The sequence below is a fragment of the Quercus suber genome, unplaced genomic scaffold (genome assembly GCF_002906115.3).
Source record: "Quercus suber isolate HL8 unplaced genomic scaffold, Cork oak 2.0 scaffold_982, whole genome shotgun sequence".
Lineage (NCBI taxonomy): Eukaryota > Viridiplantae > Streptophyta > Magnoliopsida > Fagales > Fagaceae > Quercus > Quercus suber.
In genome coordinates, this window is record NW_027070397.1 from 1 (window position 1) to 20,190 (window position 20,190).

Below are 20,190 nucleotides of genomic sequence, written 5' to 3' on the forward strand. Positions count from 1 at the left end.
ACACCACCAATGTTGTTGGCACAATTGGATACATTGCCCCAGAATTGGCTCGCACGGGTAAGGTATCTACAAGTTCTGATGTGTTTGCTTATGGGATTTTGCTCCTTGAAGTGGTTACCGGGAGAAGACCAATTGGCTCGAGCAATTTCGTTTTGGTTGACTGGGTTATGGAATGTCATCAATTGGGTCAAATTCTAGATGCACTTGATCCAAAGTTGAACTCAAATTACTCGGTTGATGAGGCCGAGTTGGTTTTGGAATTGGGTTTACTTTGTTCTCATCACAAACCAGAAGCTAGGCCTACCATGAGACAAGTGACTCGGTATCTTAGTGGGGATGACCCACTTCCTGGCGTGGTTGACTGGGGCTCAGTTGATTTTCGAATTGTCAGTAAAATGAACTCGAGAAATTTAGAAGTAATTTCTGGTTATATGACCACAACTTCGTATCATTCATCAAGCATTGGAGACATCACTTCCAGTTCTATAGACGCTGGTAGATAGTAAGGAGCTTCAAAACTATCCATTTTTTGAGGTATATCAGCTTGTACATCCTGGAGTAATCAAATCTTCCAGTCTGCCTATGTTCATAATTTCCTATTTTCTAAGATAGGAAAATAGAAGTTTTTCTAAGATAGGAAAATAGAAGGGGAGACAAAATTTAAATTCAGTACCTTAGAGAAACCTAAAAAACAACACATATATATTATACTTAAGTTTCGCTCTTAAAGTATCCCTTGAACCCCAAGTTTGAAATTCATTTGTAACAAAAGTCATCATTCTACATTGACTATAGATTTTATTACATTAATCCCTCAGTTCAGTCGTCCCCAATTATTTAGACTAAGAACAGTACTTCTTGTTTCGGCATTATGCATGATGATAATCAAACAACTTCACAGAAATGCACTCCATTAGGTTAATTCTCAATTATTTGGACTAAAACAGTAAAGTCTAGTCTCGGCTCCATGCATGATGATAGATATAATGGGAAACCGAAAACAACTTCACAGATTTGCACGACTTGATTTATCCCCCATTATTTGGACTAGGAACAGCAAAGTTTTGTCCTGGCTTTTTGCATGATGATTATTATAATCATGAACTGAAAATTACTTTACAAAATTCCACCATTAGATACAGTTTATTTTGCTAAAAATTGAAAACATTGTAACAAAATAATTTTTAAATGTGTAAATAGTATCGTAAGACCCATTTATAATTTTTTTTCTGAATAAAATAATTGTGGATCCCGTGAACAGTGCGTCACATGAATAGTGCACTGTCTCCTAAAAGCTGTTGCACGTGCATAAAAAAAAAATAAAAATAAAAAATAAAAATAAAAATAAAGGAAGCTGAAACGCATTTTGCTTGGAGACATGGACACAAAACACAGTACCCAAACCCAACCTAATTCATTACCCAAAAGACCATTTAAATTTTGAAGAAAATATATTCCTTTGAAATTGGAAATTTTTTTATGCATCTGAAAGTACCCGTTTTGGTTGACAAGAAAATGTGACCACAAAGATCAGCAATACATGCATATTATTCGTACCTCTATAGTGTTTACTGTTCAGTCACCACTGATAACAAAATATTATCACGTCATAAAGTTGTGTAACCATGGAGATGTTATACCCTGTTTCGGGTGTATATGCTTTCTCTCTCACAGTAAGTGGGTGTGTAGGACTCACCTGCTTTGAGAGAGAAGGCATATACACTCAAAACAAGATATAATTTTTTTGTAGATATAATTTTTTTGTAGAGATGACTCATGAGGCAGTTGAATGGGGAATTAGAAAAGCACTTTAAAAATAGAGGATGGAATCCATGAAAATAACTCAACAAACCACTGATCAGTGGACGCATTGAACTAAACCAACGTTCAATAACACAGTAGCAGGCCACCCATCAAGTATGGAATTAACAACGTTCCCTCCCTAACCCCACTGACCGCGGATTTTCGAAGTTTCTCACAATTCAAAAACTCAAATCCGCAATACACAGGACACATCGATGAACTCAACTTCGATCAAGTTCCCTTAAGCTTTACTTTACCCAAGACTAGGAAAAAATAGACCCATTTAGAAGGAGAAATATTTAAAAACACTACTTAACAGACTACCTCTCTACTTGCAAACACGGCTGGCTTGGCTTCATTTCATGAAACCATGACACGTCCAATCATCCCCTGGGTCCAAGTTGCAGTCTCCTTGAGCTGTTCATCATCGGATTGAAGACACTCGCCCAAAAATTCAATATAGAATGCACGATCTCTAAACAGGAGCTTTGTGTTCGGACCAAGCGCATCTGCAAGATCACCCATCACAGCAACTGCAGCCTTTGTCACACTCTCGTCTCTGCAAAATATGAAAGCAAAACTATGAGACTTTCAAAGAAACAAATGTAGGAAGAACAGAGACGAAAAGGAATGAAAAGAAAGAAAAAATACCTCTGTCTGTCCAAGAAGACCAGTTCTATAAACTGCAAGAGATGTGCAGCATATGGCAACATCACCTCAGGCTTTGAGTTCTTAAAGCCTTGGAGAATACCAGAGTAAGCTTCAAAGATGCTACGCCTGAGCTGGTTGCCATACTCCATAAACTCTTCATCATTGAGATCAATCTGTGCACAGATTTGGGAAGCTTGCTGCATTGCTGTTACTGCATAAGAGACATATCTCTCAAAATGCTCTCCTATGGCAAGTGCAATGTCCCCAAAGCAAGAGAATATGGGAGGCTTGACAGACCGGTGCAGTTCATTACTGCCAAGATCATTGAGAAGGTGTTTCATGATCCCATCACAGAACTGCAAGACCTTGTCATCCAATGCACGACAAATGTCACCAACCACCCCAACAGTGATGGAGCAAACCTGGTATTCCTCAAAATTCTGCAGTCCCATCTCCAAATATGGGTAGAACTCACGCATATAGTTCTGGAAATTTGGTCCGCAGGCATAAGCAAGCGCACCAATTGCAAGCATTGCTTCCTCATGCACCGTAGAGCTACGACAAGCAAACACCCTCAGGAACAATGTCATAATCTTATCTGCTTCCTGTAGTATTATGGACTTGGTTTCGTCTGTACTGCTAAGTTTCTGGATAATGACCTGAAGAACACCACAGAGAGAAGCTTGCAAGTCACCTTGCTTTTCCCTATCATCTGTTGAGACAATCTGAAGCTGTAGAGTCTGCTCCAACTTATTCATAATGACAGGGAGCAGGTGTTCTATGATGCGAGATGTCTCTGCAACATTTGAACACCTGATCACTTCATTCAAGGTTTCATATGCAGATGACCTGAGCTTAGAGTCACCGCCATCTGTACGATCAGCAGTCCTAATAAGGTAAGTGATGATCTCTGTAAGGAATGGTGTAAGAAGAGAGGAACTTGGTACAGCATCCTCATATCCCTGGGCAAGGTAATAAATTGCCCCACAGACCTTTTCTGCTACATTTGGAGTGTCATTAATACTTTCCATCAATACTGAAAGAACCTGTCTAATGTTCTCAGAAGAAATCACAGAAAATCCACTAGCTGGACAGTGTAATAACTCAAAAATACGACTGAGAGTCCAAGCAGTCGTGTCTCTGACATGGTTGTTTTCATCCTTCATTGCCTTAAGCATAAAATCCAGACCCGCATGGACCAAGGGAGTGAGCTTGTCAATGGTTGGGCCTTCAAGGATTGAGCCAAAGGCATATGTAGCTGCCTCACGACAATGCCAATCCGGCTTTGATATGTTAGCCTCGATAAAAGGCATCACAAGGGGCACAATTGCATCCCCAACAGTTCTCGCAACAAGACCAAGACAAGTCCCACCAGCCATGGATAAATTCCAAATGCTGTCATCCTGATCCTGGTCTTCTTCCTGCTTCAGTAAAGTTTCTAACAACATAGGAACTAAAGACGATAGAGCCTTCTCAATGAAATGGGAATTAGGAGGCTCGGAGTCCCCACTCTCAGGGTTCTCATACTCTTGAAGCTCTATCTCTTCATCACAGATGGAACTCCAGAACTCGATTGCTTGGAGGGCAACAGCCTCTTCATCTCCTTTTACTGCATTGGATGTAAGCTCAAAGAGAGCCTGCATGTAAGGCTCAAGCTTCTCATAGTATGTTGATGCTATTGAAACAAGACACTCAAAAGCAACCTGCCGGATCTCCACCTCCTTGGAAATGGCCGTCTCACATACCATTTTCATGATGTAATTCCGCTCCATATCATTTTCAAAGTTGGTCTGAGCAAAATCTAGAGCGTTATATAGAGCCTTTGTCGCTGCAAGACGGACTTCAGGACTATGCTCAGCAAGGTTCATCCCTTGCACTACAGCAGTGAGAACAGAATTTACTTCATCTTGCACAAGATCCTCATGAGAAATCTCCTCACACACATATCCAAGAGTTTCCAATGTTGCCTGTTTCAAACTGGCTGGCCTATCTTGATGAGTCATATTGGTAAGCAAGGATGCAATTAGCTCAGGCCACAGCTTCTTTGGAATTTCAATAGAAGCAATTTTAGCAATCACTTGTGCAGAAGTGTGCCTTGCCTCTGTTGCAGCTGACCCAAGAGTTCTTAGGAGCAAATCTTTGATTTGGGATTTAATGGAAATGTCAATTTCCATCCATTTTTGAACAAGATGCTCCTTTCTAACAGCATCTTTAGCATCTAATGAGTTCTTAAGCACAATACCAGCAAGCCTACGGGATTCAATTGGTTTCTCATCGTTTGCAAGCTCAACTGACAAGGAGAGAAGAAAGGAAGGAAGGTTCTGCTCTTGAAATCGTGTAAGATTGGCCTCTGCTTCAGTACGGACATTTGCATCAGGTGACTGAGCAGACAGTAGGAACTGGGTGATCTCCAAAGCCATTCTGTCCAAATTGCAATAAAAGAGCACATTAAAATTTTTTAAAAGTGACTTAATAAAAACCGGTTGACCTTTACACCCAATAGATTGTAATTAAACAAGGCTTTTGGAAACTTAAAAAACAAGAGAATGGTTAGGGAATAAGCAAATGTAATATTCCTTGCACAAAATACTTCGTCTACATGTGTGATATTGATATTGAGCCATGCCCAACAAATTAAAAAGTTTTTGAATAAAAACTGGTTGACCTTTACACAGCATTAAATTATAATTAAACAAGGCTTTTGAAAACTTAATAAACAAGACAATGGTTAGGGAATAGGTGCATGCAATCTATTCCGTGCACAAATCACTTCCCGTACATGTGTGATATTGATATTGAACCATACATAACATATAGCAGGCTATGGATTATGTTTTACAACTTTAGTTTGCAGGTTTTATATCCATGAAAATAACAGCAATTCACGCGAAGAACAACCAGTTTGTTGAAACCAAAAACTGAAGAACCAAACAGCAATTCCCATCAAAATTTGTGACAGTATCAGGTACCAATAATTCAGAAAGAAATATTTGCCCTCTGACATGCAAAATTTTCATCATAGATGCATAAATTATTCAAAATTATTCCATTCAGTATACATTTCTCAACCAAAGAATCAGATTTCTAAATTCTCACAAGGCCCGCCCAGAATTCCTTACCAACCAAACACACAATTCCTTTTGCTAATCAACTCGTTCACCTCCAAACTCAATCATTTCAAACCGAAGCTTAAACCCTAAAAATAAACACTCTAACCAAAACCACACAATCCGCAACAATCCAATGCACAATTCAAAAATTAAAACCGGTATGAACAAATTAAACCTCAGATCCAAGCAGAACCAGCAAAAAAAAAAAAACCCTAAAAACAAGGCATAATCACAAAAGCAAAATGCAAAAAAAACCCTAAAACATCGAACTCGGTCAAAAACACAGAAAACAAAGCCACAAAAGTCATAGATCTATTCGTATAAACCGTAGATGAGAGAGCAAGTACAAGTACCTTAAATCGGAGAGAGCCTCCAAAACCCTAAATACAAAGCTAGGGTTTCACACACACACTCTCTCTCTCTCACTTGGAGAATCGGCTTCTTAAACTCTGAACTCTGAGAGAAAGAGAAAACGAGAAATGATTTGATTTGTGTGTGTGAGTGTTTGGGTGTTTATATATATATATATAGTGAGAGAGAGAGTTTTTAGTTATATTTGAGGGGACTTTGGTGACTCTCTCTGTGTATTTCGAATGCTAAGAAAGAAGCGGGAGAGAGAGGGAGAGAGTGTTGTGAGAAATTAAATTAAAATTTGGAAATAAAATAAAAAGTGTGTTTTGTTGTGTAAAAACAACGGGCAGGTTTTTTTTTTTTTTTTTTTTTTTTTTTTTCCTGCCCGAGACTGCCCGGGATCACCGCCTCGGAAAAAAAAAACCCTAGTTGATTTTTAGTTTGAAATCTCCCACGTGTGTGGGAATTCGTACGTGTGAATCCGACCGTTGGTTTTTGCCCTTATCCGTTTCAATTGTTGGGCTTCGAAGCTCATATATCACCATTGAGTTCCGGCCCATTCCCCTAATAAAATCTTGTTTGGTCTTATCTCTTAACTTGGAAAATTTTGCTAAATAACCCCTAAGCAAACTTATTTAGTTATGTAATACATTTTTGGAACTCGAGTTTGACATTTAAGTTTTAAGTATTATGTTTAGTCAAATTACCATAATGCTTGAAACTCGAGTTTGACAAACCCGAGTTCCAAAATACATGCTACATAATTAAATAAGTTTGACCTGATGCTTTTTCTCTAAATATTTTCAAAATTGATGCTTTTACGCAAAAAAGACCCCTCTTAACTCTTATATCCTTTTATGGTACTTTTATTCTTTAAAAAAAATTATTTTCATGCTTAGAAATTCAAAGACCAATCTCCTAAAAAAGAAATAAAGAATAAAAGTACATTTTTCATTTTGGGATTACTTTTATTCTAGGCTTTTACCTCTCTCTTTTTTCTCCATTTTGGCCCTCTTTATTTGGAGAAATTATTAAGTCCATCGAGAGGAATGCTGACGTAGTCCTCCCAAGTAATAAGACAATATTATCTAAGCAAATGTGTTAGTGAACTTCCTAATCAGCACAAGGAATAAAAAATAAAATAAAAAAATTACCAAGTGATGTTACATTTGTATAAATAACAGGTTGGGAGGTTAGGGAAGACCACGTCAACAATCCTCCTAGTAGACCTAATAGTTTATCCTTTGTTTGATTCATTTTTCAAATTAATTATTTTATTTATGAAAAAATGCTCTGACACCTCCCTAAATTTTGAGGCAGTAGTTATTACATCTCTTTAACTTTATTTTAATCAATTTATTCTATGAATTTCACACATTTGTCAAATTGATACATTTGTTAGTATGCAGTTAAATAAATTAACGCCCACTCATGTCACGCATGTAAAAAAATAAAATAAAAACCAACCCGAGAGAGAGGATTGAACAGCAGCTCTCTCTCAATCAAGTTTATATATCTAGGCTTGCAATCATGGTCTACAAGTTATTCCATATTCTATCTCCTAGTTGCTACCCGAGTCATACATGAAATTTTGGATGATAATTTAAAATTCCATTAGTAAGCACAAAGTTAGATTTAGAATTCTATTAGTTGTCTAAGTCACAAATCATAATTATCAAATTTGAGGTGAAAACCCAATATAAAGTGGTTTATATGAAACTGAGACCAATTTTGTTTTTATAAGACAGCTACTCGATATATGAACATCCTAAAGAAATAAGGCAAACATGAAGAGCAAGCTTTCCACTTCATTCACACACATAAAAGAAACATGACAAATAAGTAAAATATCTACAAATATGAACCTACGAACGACAACTTGTGGTTACGAGCTGCCGAGCAGCATAAGATTAACTTTTCTTTTTTTTCTTTTTTTTGGGGTTAGTTAGTACTTTGAGTCTGTTGTTCCCCTCAATCTTGATGTTCTACTTTGTAAAGTAAATAGCAACCAAATCAAAAATTCTATGTTGGCAGTTTATATCCTAAAATTGATGAATTTGGAAATGGTTTTCATTATTGTGGGCACAAGAACCAATATTTTTTTTTTGGGATCTCCAACTCATCATTTCATTACCAATTGGAAAAGCAGTGTGAGCATGAGTACAAAGGGAACGGTTGCAAAAACCAGATAGCCCAGGTTGCATCAGGACCAAAAGACAACATCAAAAACAAAAACTATGCAGTATGCATGTTCTAATGTCTGCCTATCGTACATCTGCAATCTCTCATGGCCCAAGCACCAATTCATCCACAAGTGCCAACATGACAATATTAATTCTCAACAGTCATATGGGTTATGAATTTCAGACTACTAAGATTAAACTCTCTCCGATCCTAACTCATGCAGCTATACCATTTAAACAAAAGTTATACCAAGATGCTATAAATTTCACTACATAAGTCTTATAAATTGATGTGTCACAAATCATTAAAAAGTAATTCAGACATTTATTTATTACATTCTTAAATGATGCCAATCACAATTACTGTTTTTGCTCAAAGAAGTTCAAACAACAAAAATAAGAGAAGGAAAAAAAAAAAATTCATTAGTCTCAGGTATCTTTATCTACATCGGTAAAGGCTTACTAGAGGATGAACTATGTTTCTTTGGCTTTTCCCTACATTGAGGTTGCACTTTTAAAGAGTCTTGCCGGATAGGGCTCTTTACACCACAAATCTTGTGCTTCATGCGCCAAGGGAAGAGAATTTCCAGGCCACAACCCTTTGGTGAATCATATGATTGCCCAATAACTGGGTGCAACTCACAAGCTTCAGGGCAGTTGCACTGTCTGGAAGGTCTCTTGTTGAAACTCTTGGAAAAAGCTAAAGCAGATGATGCAGCCAATGCTGTGGCATCAGGAAGAAAGCGCCTAATTATGAAATTAGGTGATTCACTGCCTCTAGACTCTGCAAGCTTTAACTTCAAGCTATCAAATTCTTGAACTTTCTCGGCTTTTGTCACAATGTCAATTGCCTCAGACAATGAGAAGACATCCATAGCATCCGAGAAAGCAGCATCATCGTCGTAGTCATCATCAACATCACCATCACAACCATCATCAAGGTCATCAAGATCATCAACTGCATCATCATCATTAGCATCATCATCATTAGCATCATGAGGATAATCATTACTCGTTGCTTCTATATCAGGATGCCAAAGACATGGTGGGAGCCTCGGACGTGGCGTTTCCACCTCAGATGTGTCACCTCTATCCAAGTCCTTAGGCTTTCCTGGAGCTTGCTCCCATGAAAATGGGATCCTATCATCACTTGCATTCGCCAACATGCCTCGTGAATTCGTACAAGACTGTTCTTCATCAGTGTAACCACCAGTACGCCTTATGGAAAGGAGTGGTGCATTAAAGTTCAGCTTTCTGGGATATTTTGAATTCATAGCTTCTTCATTTTCCATACAGACTATCTTGCAAATGGAGATGGAAGATAACTTGAGATTTAGGTAGTGATAAGGGAAGAAATGTCATGAGGCAGTTGGGTGAAATTATTAAAAACGGTTGGAATTATGGGTTTCTCGTGCAATCCATTAAAAGTAAAACCGATATTTTTCTTTAGAAATGGTCACAGGTGAGGTGAAAAGACCCTGGAGTTGTACTATCTCTAATAACAACCATGCATGAAGAAACAAGTGGTGCACCGAACTCATTTGCTTTTTTGATTTCCCTTTGACTTGGATTACAATATAGAAGTCAATTGACTTTGCATAATGTAGTTCTTAAAGGATGGTATCAACCATAAAGATTGCAAGTAGCAACATCAAATCGGGTTTTGATTGATCTATTTATTTCAGGCTTGAAAACGACTGGCCAATTTTGAGAATCATCTATTTGCAGCTGGGAATCAAAGACTCGATGCCAAAAGGACAAGCTGTCTTCAATAGTGACTTGTCATTGTGTATTTTCATTTTCTTAGCCTTGCCAGTTTTCTAAAGTCAATGGTACATCCTGCAAAATAACAAATAAAAAAAAGTTCATGGTAGTTGGCATGACAGTTTCTATTGTGTCATTATTCTTGCATTGCTTAAATTCCTTTCTTGAAACCTACCCTCAAATCCAGATGAGTGTCTATTGGCTAGATGCAATGTCGAATTCTGCTTCATGGTTCCTTCAGTTCAGGTTTTAAAGCACTTCATTGAAAGAAAAATAATTTAGAGGGAAGAAATTAAAAAGTAAGTTTTTGTGGGAAAAATAAACAATTTTTTTGTTTCCCAGAAGGGAAAACTGTGAAGCTAATACAAGATTTGAGACAACAATCTGAAAAATGTTATGATATGTATCATCCCTCAGCCAAGAAACAATGAATGTAAAGCCTCTAAACTGAACAAACTTAAACCACAAGCTGCCATTTCATGTACAAGTTTGTTTCCACCGTCAGTAATTTCACAACTATTTCAACCAAAAGTATACTAAACAGCAGCAGCAGTCTGCACCAAATGTATCACCACTTGATCCAATCCATAACCCAGTTGACATATTTACATACTATCTTGCTCCTCTATGTTCCATCTTTTAAAAAAAAAAAAAAAAAAAAAAAAAAAAATTCTCATTTTCCTCCTGAATTCCTTTTATCTCAAAGGCCATGCCAAATTTGGTAGTTGAATGTTTCCTGAAACAAATCGAAAAATATATGTAGCGCTGCATTGACAGAGTGCTGGCCTTATTGAAGAAAAGAACCAGTGGCAGGACTATGATTGCACCCATAAATATAACGAAGAAAAGAAACACAATTAGAGATTTCTGATCTTCAGTTTTGTTATTCAATGTTCATTAACCCGCTCCTTTGCTTTGTTATAGAGTTCAAGAGTTTCAGAATGGTTTGGATCGAGACACAGGGCTGCTTCACAGTCTTGGATGGTGGAGACATAATCCCCCATTGATTCATGAAATGCCGCTCGAAGATGTAGCAGCTGCAGGTCGGGCTTGAAAGTAATGGCCCTTGTAAGCTCTGATATGGCATCAGCTTCTTTGTGGTCATCCATTAAAACTGGTTGAGCATAACTCCCATGTTAGTAGTTACAAAGCAATCTACACATGCATACACTTCTGTATATATATGAAGTTGATAGCCATTGACAATGAGATAAACTCCATCAGAATATCAAAGTATGTGAGGAGGATGGGGGACTGAACTATATGCTTCCTTTTTTTGATTCATGGTGTAAATATGAAGCTGATAACCAACGACAAAATGAAAATTTCCACCAAAATATCAAAAAACTATGGGGGAATGGGTGGAAAACTGAACTAACCACTTCCTTCTTTTAACTATAAGTTTGGTTAATTGTAAATCCAGGTGTTGTCTTTCCTCTTATTTCGGTAAGTATCACCAATATTCTGCAAGAATCCTAATCCATAAAGGACAGGATAAAGATATGGTTCCATTCTCTACTTCAGGAGCAAGATTTGCAATTGGATGCACATAATGCAATGCAAGTAATCTCAATTAACAGAAGCAGTTCTACCTTATGTTTTAAATGGCTTGATTACCAACCCAATCCATACCAATGCAAAGTTGCAAAGCAACAGTTTCCAGAGTTAATTATTACACAAATTGACATGTAAATCATTTTTAAATGAAACTTTTCAGAGGAGAAATCAAATGTATTTTAGATTTCAAAAAGACCTGATGACTGGATTTAATCCTATGGCTACAAGGTCCATGGTCTATGACTCTTTTCAAGTCAACTACATTGCAATTTTAACCTAGCCAATCACGCAGTATTGTGGCTCATTTACCACAAACAAACATCACAAGGCTTAGCCAACAAGGTAAGGAATAGACATGCATAATTTAATGTGCAACTTATGATCTCATGACTAAAGAATATAAAAAATAATTGCAATATACCATAGACAATGTATGTGTTTGGATAACACTAAAAGTTGTGTCTGCGTTTTCTATTTCACATTTCGGAACCTTTTTTTTTTTTTCACCGCATGAACAGTAAAATCACTATGCAGGAGATAATTATCACTGTTCATGCACTGTAGCAGTACTGTTCATGCATTACAAAAATATTAAAAATTGGTCCCACAGAACTATTCACCCATTTAAAAATTATTTTACTACAGTGTTTTCAGCAACAATCAGTTTTCAGTAACAATATGTTGTATTCAAACGGACCTAATAAGTGAAAGAATTTGCAGCGTGAATCTAAACTCAAAAGATAATGCAACAGAAAACTGCTCCAGCCCCAACAATTATAGCAGTCACATCATAAGTGATGTAGATCAAAGATGAGGGAAGTAAATGGGGTAGCAGATGAAACCCATTTGCCGCTTAAGTTTTTCAGTTGAAATTCATACAAGCATCTATATATAAAGGATTGGCAGGTAAATTGTTACAGAAGGCAGAAACAAGGTCCGAAAAGAGAGTTTTGGTACAATAAGCTAGTATAACAAGCAAAGGGAGAAAGTCCTAATCTTCCTACATCAGGATGTCCTGGTCATTGAAGTACCTTTGGTCCATAAGGCAATCTTTTCCTCCCAAAGAAAGGGGAAATGCGGCAATTACGAAGACTTCTTCCTATATTTATTTGAATAAAAGAAATTGATACCCATGTCTTTCTTTGGGAACAACACTAAAATTGTTTTAGGAGTAATATGATCACCATGATCAATAACATGCCAGTTGATTCCATTAACTTGAGTCAAAAGGTGAAATTGGTAGCTCAAAAAGTGGGGCTAACAAAAGTTAAACTTGACAATGACCTTCAACATCTAACATCCACTTATACAACAAAAACAATAGCAAAGCCTTAGTCTCAAAATTTGGGGTCAGCTATGTACCCTCAACAGATTAGTCAAGGATCTAACATCCACTTATAGTCTACAGATTGAAACGTCTATATAACTTAACAATAACAAAAATATCACAAGTGCAACACAATGTTCACCTTGCTGCAGAAAATTTTGAAACATTTGAAATTGAAATTTTTGCTCTTCTTTATAAGTAAAAATGGAGAATGACTTCCAATTGTAAACAAAGTGTAATAAGAAACCAGAAACTTCATTGTGGAACTTACCCGCTGCCCTATATCTGTAAGGGTATGTCCTCAGGGGATCTAATTGTGTTGCCATACTAAGATCACTCTTTGCCATGTCACGGTCACAGTATTCTGAACGTTTCTCATAAGCTGATGCATTGTTTTGGGCCTTCTCTATAAGCTTTGTCATCTCATCATAAGCAGCTTTGCGTTGATTTTTAAGATGATATACACGTGCCAGACCTTGATGTGCTCGTGTATGTTTGATGTTAAGTGCACTCATGTAGCAGTCAGCAGCAAGATCCAGCTTATCACAGTCTACATAGACACTCCCTAGATTATTTAGTGCCTGCAGGATAGCAGAATGACCCAAAATTTAATACTTTATTTTGGTGCATAAGACAATTTATTAGGATTACTCTAAAGATGAAACTTACTTGTCCTTTCCGAAGGCCATCTGAAGGGCATCTAAGAGCTTCCTCCAAAAGCTGGATCACATACATTGAAGACTTGGGATCAAGACTAGAGTCTGCCAAAGCATATGCTTTAAGAAAGAAGGCTTCAAAGGATCTCTGTATGGAAATGGACTCCTCAGCCTTAGCTAATGCTTCTTCACGATGGCCAGTATCATATAGTATCCATCCTTCATAGACAAGCCTTTCATGCTCAGTAGAAGAGTGATTTCTAGCCAACCGGAGGCTACGCATAGCTGCCTTTTGACAATTTAAGCTACAATAATAAAAAACATTAAAAAAAAAATTTTAAAAAAAAAAAAACTTTCATATTAGACAAATAAAACAAGTCTGCTAAAAGTAAAATAACCGTCTAAGGTGGATAGATTCCTCATCTATGACCTGACACCTGAAGCATATTGTGTAATTAGCATTTCATAATTTCATATAAAAAACCTAATAGGTATCACAACTCATGACAACAAATAGTCATAAGTTGACCTACATTAATGGTAATAAAAATAACTTGTGAATCCAAACCAATACTGAATGTTCTAACATGCCAAGTGGGAAAAAATTTCCTCAATTACAAGAAAATTTCAAGATGACTTCAGTTGCAAAAATATTCACCAACTGACTAAAGACAAAAATGGTTGTCCAAAACTACCCACATGTTGGGTTCTCACTTGAACAGAAGAAAGTTGGGAAGTTGAAATCTGGCTCAGTTTTAAATTGACTGAAGGACAAACAGAGATTAAATGTTATTAGATAAATCACACACAAGACTGCTAAGCCCAGAGCTCTCAGCAGTTATCATAACCTCATCACCTCTCTCTCTCTCTCTCTCTCTCTCTCTCACACACACACACACACACACACACACAAGCACACAGACAACAGAGAGGGGCAAGGGAGCTCATTTATGCACATACCAATAATCATTTTCCATTGGTAATTATCATAGTTATGACGTTCACTTCAATGAGGCTGAATGCTAGCAATTGTCCCACTATTAATGGCTAGTTCACTTCAGTGAAGATGCATGCTGCACCATCTTAACAGTAATAACTACTGCAGCATAAAGTTATAAAATTGGCTCATCTTCTATAAGACTAAATTGAAACCAAGAACCAGTAGGGAAAGATATGTACTACTCTTTTTCTTTTTGATAAATAAGATATTGAAACCAACATCTCTGTATACGTCAAGATGTCACCTTTAGCTGCTACAGCTCCAAGCAGAAAGTTAATGATAGGACACAACATTATAAAATGAGTAAACTAGTCAGAGGTTCAGAGCTCAAGAAAGATGTTGAGTGGCCTAATAGAGCCATTACTATAACATTGTTGTTAAGAAAAAGCAGTATAAAACTGAGATAAAACTTATGTACCACTTTTAATACTTACCGTAATAGAAGAAGTGACTGCCGAAAGCGTAGGAGACTCTTTCCGGGGTCATTTGCCAACATATGGTGTACCACAGATAGAGAGCCAATATCATCAACAGAGGACCATCGGTCATATAGGTGCATCCAGCAATCAGCCTGACTCCACTGCAGAACATGAGGACGGAGGAGCTCTACTAAGTGATTACCATGCATTTTCCCATGAAACATCATATAATTTGGTTCCAATGTCAAAAGTGCCCGGACGTCTCTTAGAGCTCCATCATAATCTTCTTGAGCAATGGAAAACCAGGCACGTAGTTCAAGGCAATCAGGTGTGACCTTGAATCCAATTATTTTGTTGATTTCTGAGATTGCTGCTCCAATCTTCTTCTCCTCCGCCAGTGCAACAGCCCGATACTTGTATGGATAAGAGAGAGTTGGATCCAATTCAGTTGCAGTTTTTAAATCAGTCATCTTCTCCTTCCCAACACAATACATAGCTCGCTCCTGATACATCCATCCAACTGGTGTATAATCTGAAATGAGTGAGTTCATCTGCTTGTATGCTGAATACTTGTGGCCACGCTTATACTTAGCCCTTGCAACACCCACTAATGAATAAATATGACCCACCTCAGCCGCTGCCTCAAACCAACATTGTGCATCTTTATATTCTTTCCTCTCAATCATCACAACACCCAACTGGTGAAATGCAAGCTGCTTCTCCCAAGCTTCAACTGCACACTGTTGCAACCTTTCCAGAAGCATCACCGTAATGTTTGATTTCATGTCTTCCTCCATGGCAATTTGGCTCAAGAAATAATACAAAACAAAAGAAGCATGCCCAACTGTAGCCAATTTTTCGCAAGCCTCTGAACTACAAAAAAATCTCATCACATTAGGATTGTGAATTGAACTTGGGAGCTCTCTCAAGAACACCTGCAAGCAAGCTGCCACTAGAAGATATGCGGTCTCCTCCAATCCATACTCAATCAACAACATCGCGTCCTCCATGTCACAAACCAAAGACGCCAAATGAACATCACAAGCATGCTTCATCTCCTCACAACAAAACCTGTTTGCAAAAGAAAGTAGCTCCAATACAATTTGCACGTTAAACCAACTTAACCTTTTTGTCCTGCTAAAAATCTCTGCAGCCCTCATTGCGTCAGCCGAAATCCCATTCTGTGAAAAATTTATCTTCTCCCTTCTTGACTCCTTGAATTCACCATACAACATTGCACCAAACGGTCTTGATAACAAAGCCATCTTGTATCGTATACACCTAATCTCATCATCCCCAATACAAAAAGACAAATCACCATCTTCCTCAGACGTCGAACACTCTTCCTCACCCTCAATCAAAACCCCATCATTCTCAACATCCTCCCTACGCCCCCGATAACAATCACACGAATCATACACCGACTCAGGATCATACCCGGAAACCAAACTAGCCTTAGGACACTCAACATTCCGGCCATAACAATCCATCGCGGAGTGCCCAATCAACTCATCCTCTCTCCTCTCATACCTCAACCACGCCGCGATCACCACCTTATTATGCACATCCACCGCGTGTTGCCTAGCCGACCTAAGACTCCTCCTAAACAACTTCAAATCAGCCAAACCCCTAAACATCGCGCATTGCTCAAGATACAACCTTGATTTCTCAAACTGGTCACAACTCTCAATCCTACGATGCACATCAGCCAGGGCTCCCACAAAATCAACAGATTTAAGACAAGGCTCAATCTGGGGCTCGACTAGATCCGTCCCAGGAAGCCCACATCGTAAAAGACTTTCGGACACAACAACAACATTAGGAGCTGTCATATTAGGTGGTGGGTAATTTCGGTTGGATTTGGATCGAATTGAATTGGCTCTTAAATGGTCTTGAAGATGGTGCAAAAGTTTATCTCCTACACCAGGAGGAGGTGGATTTGATGGGTTTAACGCATAGACTTGTGTGCCTTTACACCCTTCCATGATTTTCAAACTTCGCATTGTTGTAAATATATTGTGTTGCATTTCCCTTTTTTTTTTGCTTTTGAAAAATTAAAAACTCAAAACCAAAAACACATCCAGAGAATGAAATTCTATATATATATGTATATATATATATATAAGAAAAAGAAGGAAAATTTGTACCTTATTAGCCTAAGCCGTGCAAACACCACCGTTTGGGAATGGGGTGAAGAAAAAGAGGGGGTGGTGGTGGTGCAGGCTAAGAAAAGAGTATTAGAAATGGGTGGATTTGATTTTCTGGGATTCTCTGTGTTTTTTTTTTTTTTTTTGGTTGGGTTTTGGTTTTTTTTCCGGAGAAAATGGGAAATTGGGTTTGAATTGATCACTTTGAACACGTTGATCGCTAACGAGAAGTGTGAGGTGGAGCTAAGCCGTTTCAACGGCCACTCTAGCTCTCCTTTGTTTTTCCCAATAAATAAAATGAATAATTGTATATATTTTTTTAATAATTATTATTATTATTATTATTTTTTCAATAAAAGAGTGTGTGTTTGTGTTTTTGTGTGTGTGTGTTTGTGTCTATCTCTGGCAAAAAGGTTAAGGATGTCTCTCTCTCTCTCTCTCTCTCTCTCTCTGTTCTCGCTTCCTTTGTTTAGTGTGTGTGTGTGTGTAATAATCCGGTAAAAGTGATAGAGGAGAACCGCTAAAGTCGGTTTGTCTCACTCTCTCACGCCATGTTTTTTTCCTTTTTCTGCTTTTTGCTTCTTTTTTTCTTTTTTCTTTTTTCTTTTTTTTTTGTGTGGTAATTTTTTCAAAACCCGCATGAATCTCGCGGACCCATCGGAGAGATTGAGAAGACGAAGATTTTGTTGAGTAGTACTACAGCTACTACTCGTACCAGGTTTTCTTTCTAACTAGCTTGCGCGTGGAAATGGACAACAACAACTGTTGGTGGCTTGTCTTATGGTTAATTGGTTATGTCTTTGTTAGTTTATAGTTTGTCCTAATAGAAACAACTTTTTTTTTTAATTTTTTCTTATTTTGTTTTGTATAACTTTGTTAAGGTGGTAATTTTGTTTATGAGGATAAACTGTGGATTATTTTTTCATAAATATATTGATGGGTTAAACTATGATTGTTATATTAGTAACAACAAGCTTCACGATGTTGACGTGATAATTCGACACGATGACATGACAGTCTAAAGCTCATTTGGATAGGAACCATTGGAGCCCACCAATTTTTTTTATAATAAAATGAGTTTAATTGGCCCGTTTGGTTTGTTTACCATTTCAAACTCACATTTTTATATTTTAAACCATATTATACATTTTTTTCATACTTTTTTTTACATACATATTTTAAAAAATTACAAATAACTTTTTTCAAACTATTTTACCAAACACCGAAGTATCTGCACCATTTCAAGATCATATTTGAAACATATTGCAATTTTGATTAAGGTTTAGACTACAATTATGAAGAATTTCACTCTCCCAAGAGGCATATAGGGAGTAGGGAAGGGGCAGGGGTTGAGGTCTTCATAAAATTAATAAACTTATCACCTTACACCATCATTCTTTTTTAGTTTTTGAAAAAACCCTTTGCTAAATTAAGTATCATAGAGTTTAAGCCCGACATAATCTTGACAATTATCTTGTTTGTCAATACCTTCTCATAGATACTTGTAGACAATGACATATCATCAATCAACTAGTATATTTTATCATCATACTTTAGTGATATTATTTTAAATTTTACATATCCCAACATATTATCTCAATAATTATTGAAAAAAAAATGTTAAAATTCAAATTACACAATTTTAAGTTTGTGGGCTGATAAAAACAGTTTGGGTGAATTATTATTTTCACCCTTAAACTTTATGATTTGGCCCATTGTTCTTAAAGTTTATGATTTCTATTTTACTCTAGTTTATATTTTAATTTATTGATAATAAGTATTTTATCCAATGTTATTAGATTTTTTTTTAGTAAACTCTAAAGGAAAAGTATTCTTGAAAATATGTCTAATGAAAGTTTGACTTTTTTTGTTAAACATAATAGGAATCCTAAAGGCAAAGGCTAAGGTAGTAAAGTCGTTATTAACAATAATTAAGGAGGAATATTATTAATCTTGTAAAATAAGGGACACCACCATAATTAAGGAGGTGAAAGAGTAACCTTCAGGGATGGAATAAATGTTGGAAAAAAATGTTAAAATTCAAATTACACAATTTTAAGTTTGTGTGCTGATAAAAACGGTTTGGGTGAAAATTATTTTCTCCCTTATACTTTAATTTTTTTTTTTCGCATTATGGCCCTTCAACTTTAACATATTTGTCAAGTTTATCACTTCATATAGTGTTGTCTACAAAGCCATTGTTTTTTTTTTTAGGGAATTCAAAGCTATTGTTAAGTTCAATAAAATGACTAGAATAGATATAAAATCTTATACAAACACAATTCAAATAAATTCATATTCATAATTACTATAATTATCAAATTTCATATTAAAAAAAATCCCATTATGTTGAAGTTTTAATGACTAGACTAGATAAAATATGAAAATAATCATAATAAATATCTATTAATAATTACCATAATTATATATTTAATATTTTGGTATAAATACATAATCATAATAAATACCTATTATTAAATACCATGATTATAATATTTCATATTTCATATTTCATATCAAAACATAATTATACTAAATATCTGTTAATAACTACTATAATTATATATTTAATAGTTCCATATATGATATAACAACACAGTCATAATAATAAGTAGTACCATAAGTCCATAAGTATCAAATTTCATATTTAATATATCATATATTATTATATAATAAAAGTTGGACTTAAAAAATGTGGTTGCGCCAAGTGACTATGCCAAATTATTAAAAAATTTAGATTTTTTAAAAAATAAATATAATTTTTTTTCTTATCTTCTCCTCCTATAATTTTTAAGTTGATAAAAATACTAATTTAATTACAATCCAAACTCTTCATCTAATCTTTTTTTTTTAATTATATCATCACGTGTAACAAAAAAGAACATATTACACATAAAATTTTTAAAAAAAATATATCAAAAATTTTCATCTAATCCTTTATTTTTATTTGAATTATATTACTGTGTGTAAAAATAAATAAAAATAAAAATAAAACATAGTACACAAATTTTTTTTTTTAAAAGCAACGTATTCAACATATTCAATCTATATGACATTTTTGCTTCTTCTTTTTTGAGATAATTACTTCTATTTTTTTTTTTCATTCAATCCATATGAAAAAAAATTTGAAAAATTTAAAAAAAAAAAAAAGACATTTTTTTTTCTTATCTTCTTCTCCTATAATTTCTAAGTTGATAATTTGATTACAATCCAAATTCTTCA

At 36.0% G+C, this 20,190-nt stretch overlaps 3 protein-coding genes across 3 annotated transcripts; all 3 read right to left on the bottom strand.

Moving 5' to 3' along the window:
- Positions 1 to 1,839: 1,839 nt before the first annotated feature.
- On the bottom strand, positions 1,840 to 6,223 carry LOC136065459 (importin subunit beta-1-like). Its single transcript, XM_065768654.1, has 3 exons — positions 5,918 to 6,223; positions 2,455 to 4,875; positions 1,840 to 2,362 (listed from the first exon to the last, which is right to left on the bottom strand). Exons 2-3 carry the CDS (start codon positions 4,872 to 4,874, stop codon positions 2,164 to 2,166), a joined length of 2,619 nt encoding a protein of 872 aa, XP_065624726.1. The 5' UTR covers position 4,875; positions 5,918 to 6,223; the 3' UTR covers positions 1,840 to 2,163.
- A 2,218-nt stretch (positions 6,224 to 8,441) lies between these two features.
- Positions 8,442 to 10,145, bottom strand: LOC112033906 (uncharacterized). Its single transcript, XM_024066679.2, has 2 exons — positions 10,038 to 10,145; positions 8,442 to 9,937 (listed from the first exon to the last, which is right to left on the bottom strand). The coding sequence occupies exon 2, from the start codon at positions 9,388 to 9,390 to the stop codon at positions 8,542 to 8,544; it is 849 nt and encodes a 282-aa protein (XP_023922447.1). The 5' UTR covers positions 9,391 to 9,937; positions 10,038 to 10,145; the 3' UTR covers positions 8,442 to 8,541.
- Positions 10,146 to 10,247: 102 nt separating this feature from the next.
- Positions 10,248 to 17,533, bottom strand: LOC112033922 (ethylene-overproduction protein 1). The gene is made up of 4 exons (XM_024066695.2): positions 14,837 to 17,533; positions 13,416 to 13,707; positions 13,018 to 13,327; positions 10,248 to 10,976 (listed from the first exon to the last, which is right to left on the bottom strand). Exons 1-4 carry the CDS (start codon positions 16,846 to 16,848, stop codon positions 10,750 to 10,752), a joined length of 2,841 nt encoding a protein of 946 aa, XP_023922463.2. The 5' UTR covers positions 16,849 to 17,533; the 3' UTR covers positions 10,248 to 10,749.
- Between the last annotated feature and the right edge of the window lie 2,657 nt (positions 17,534 to 20,190).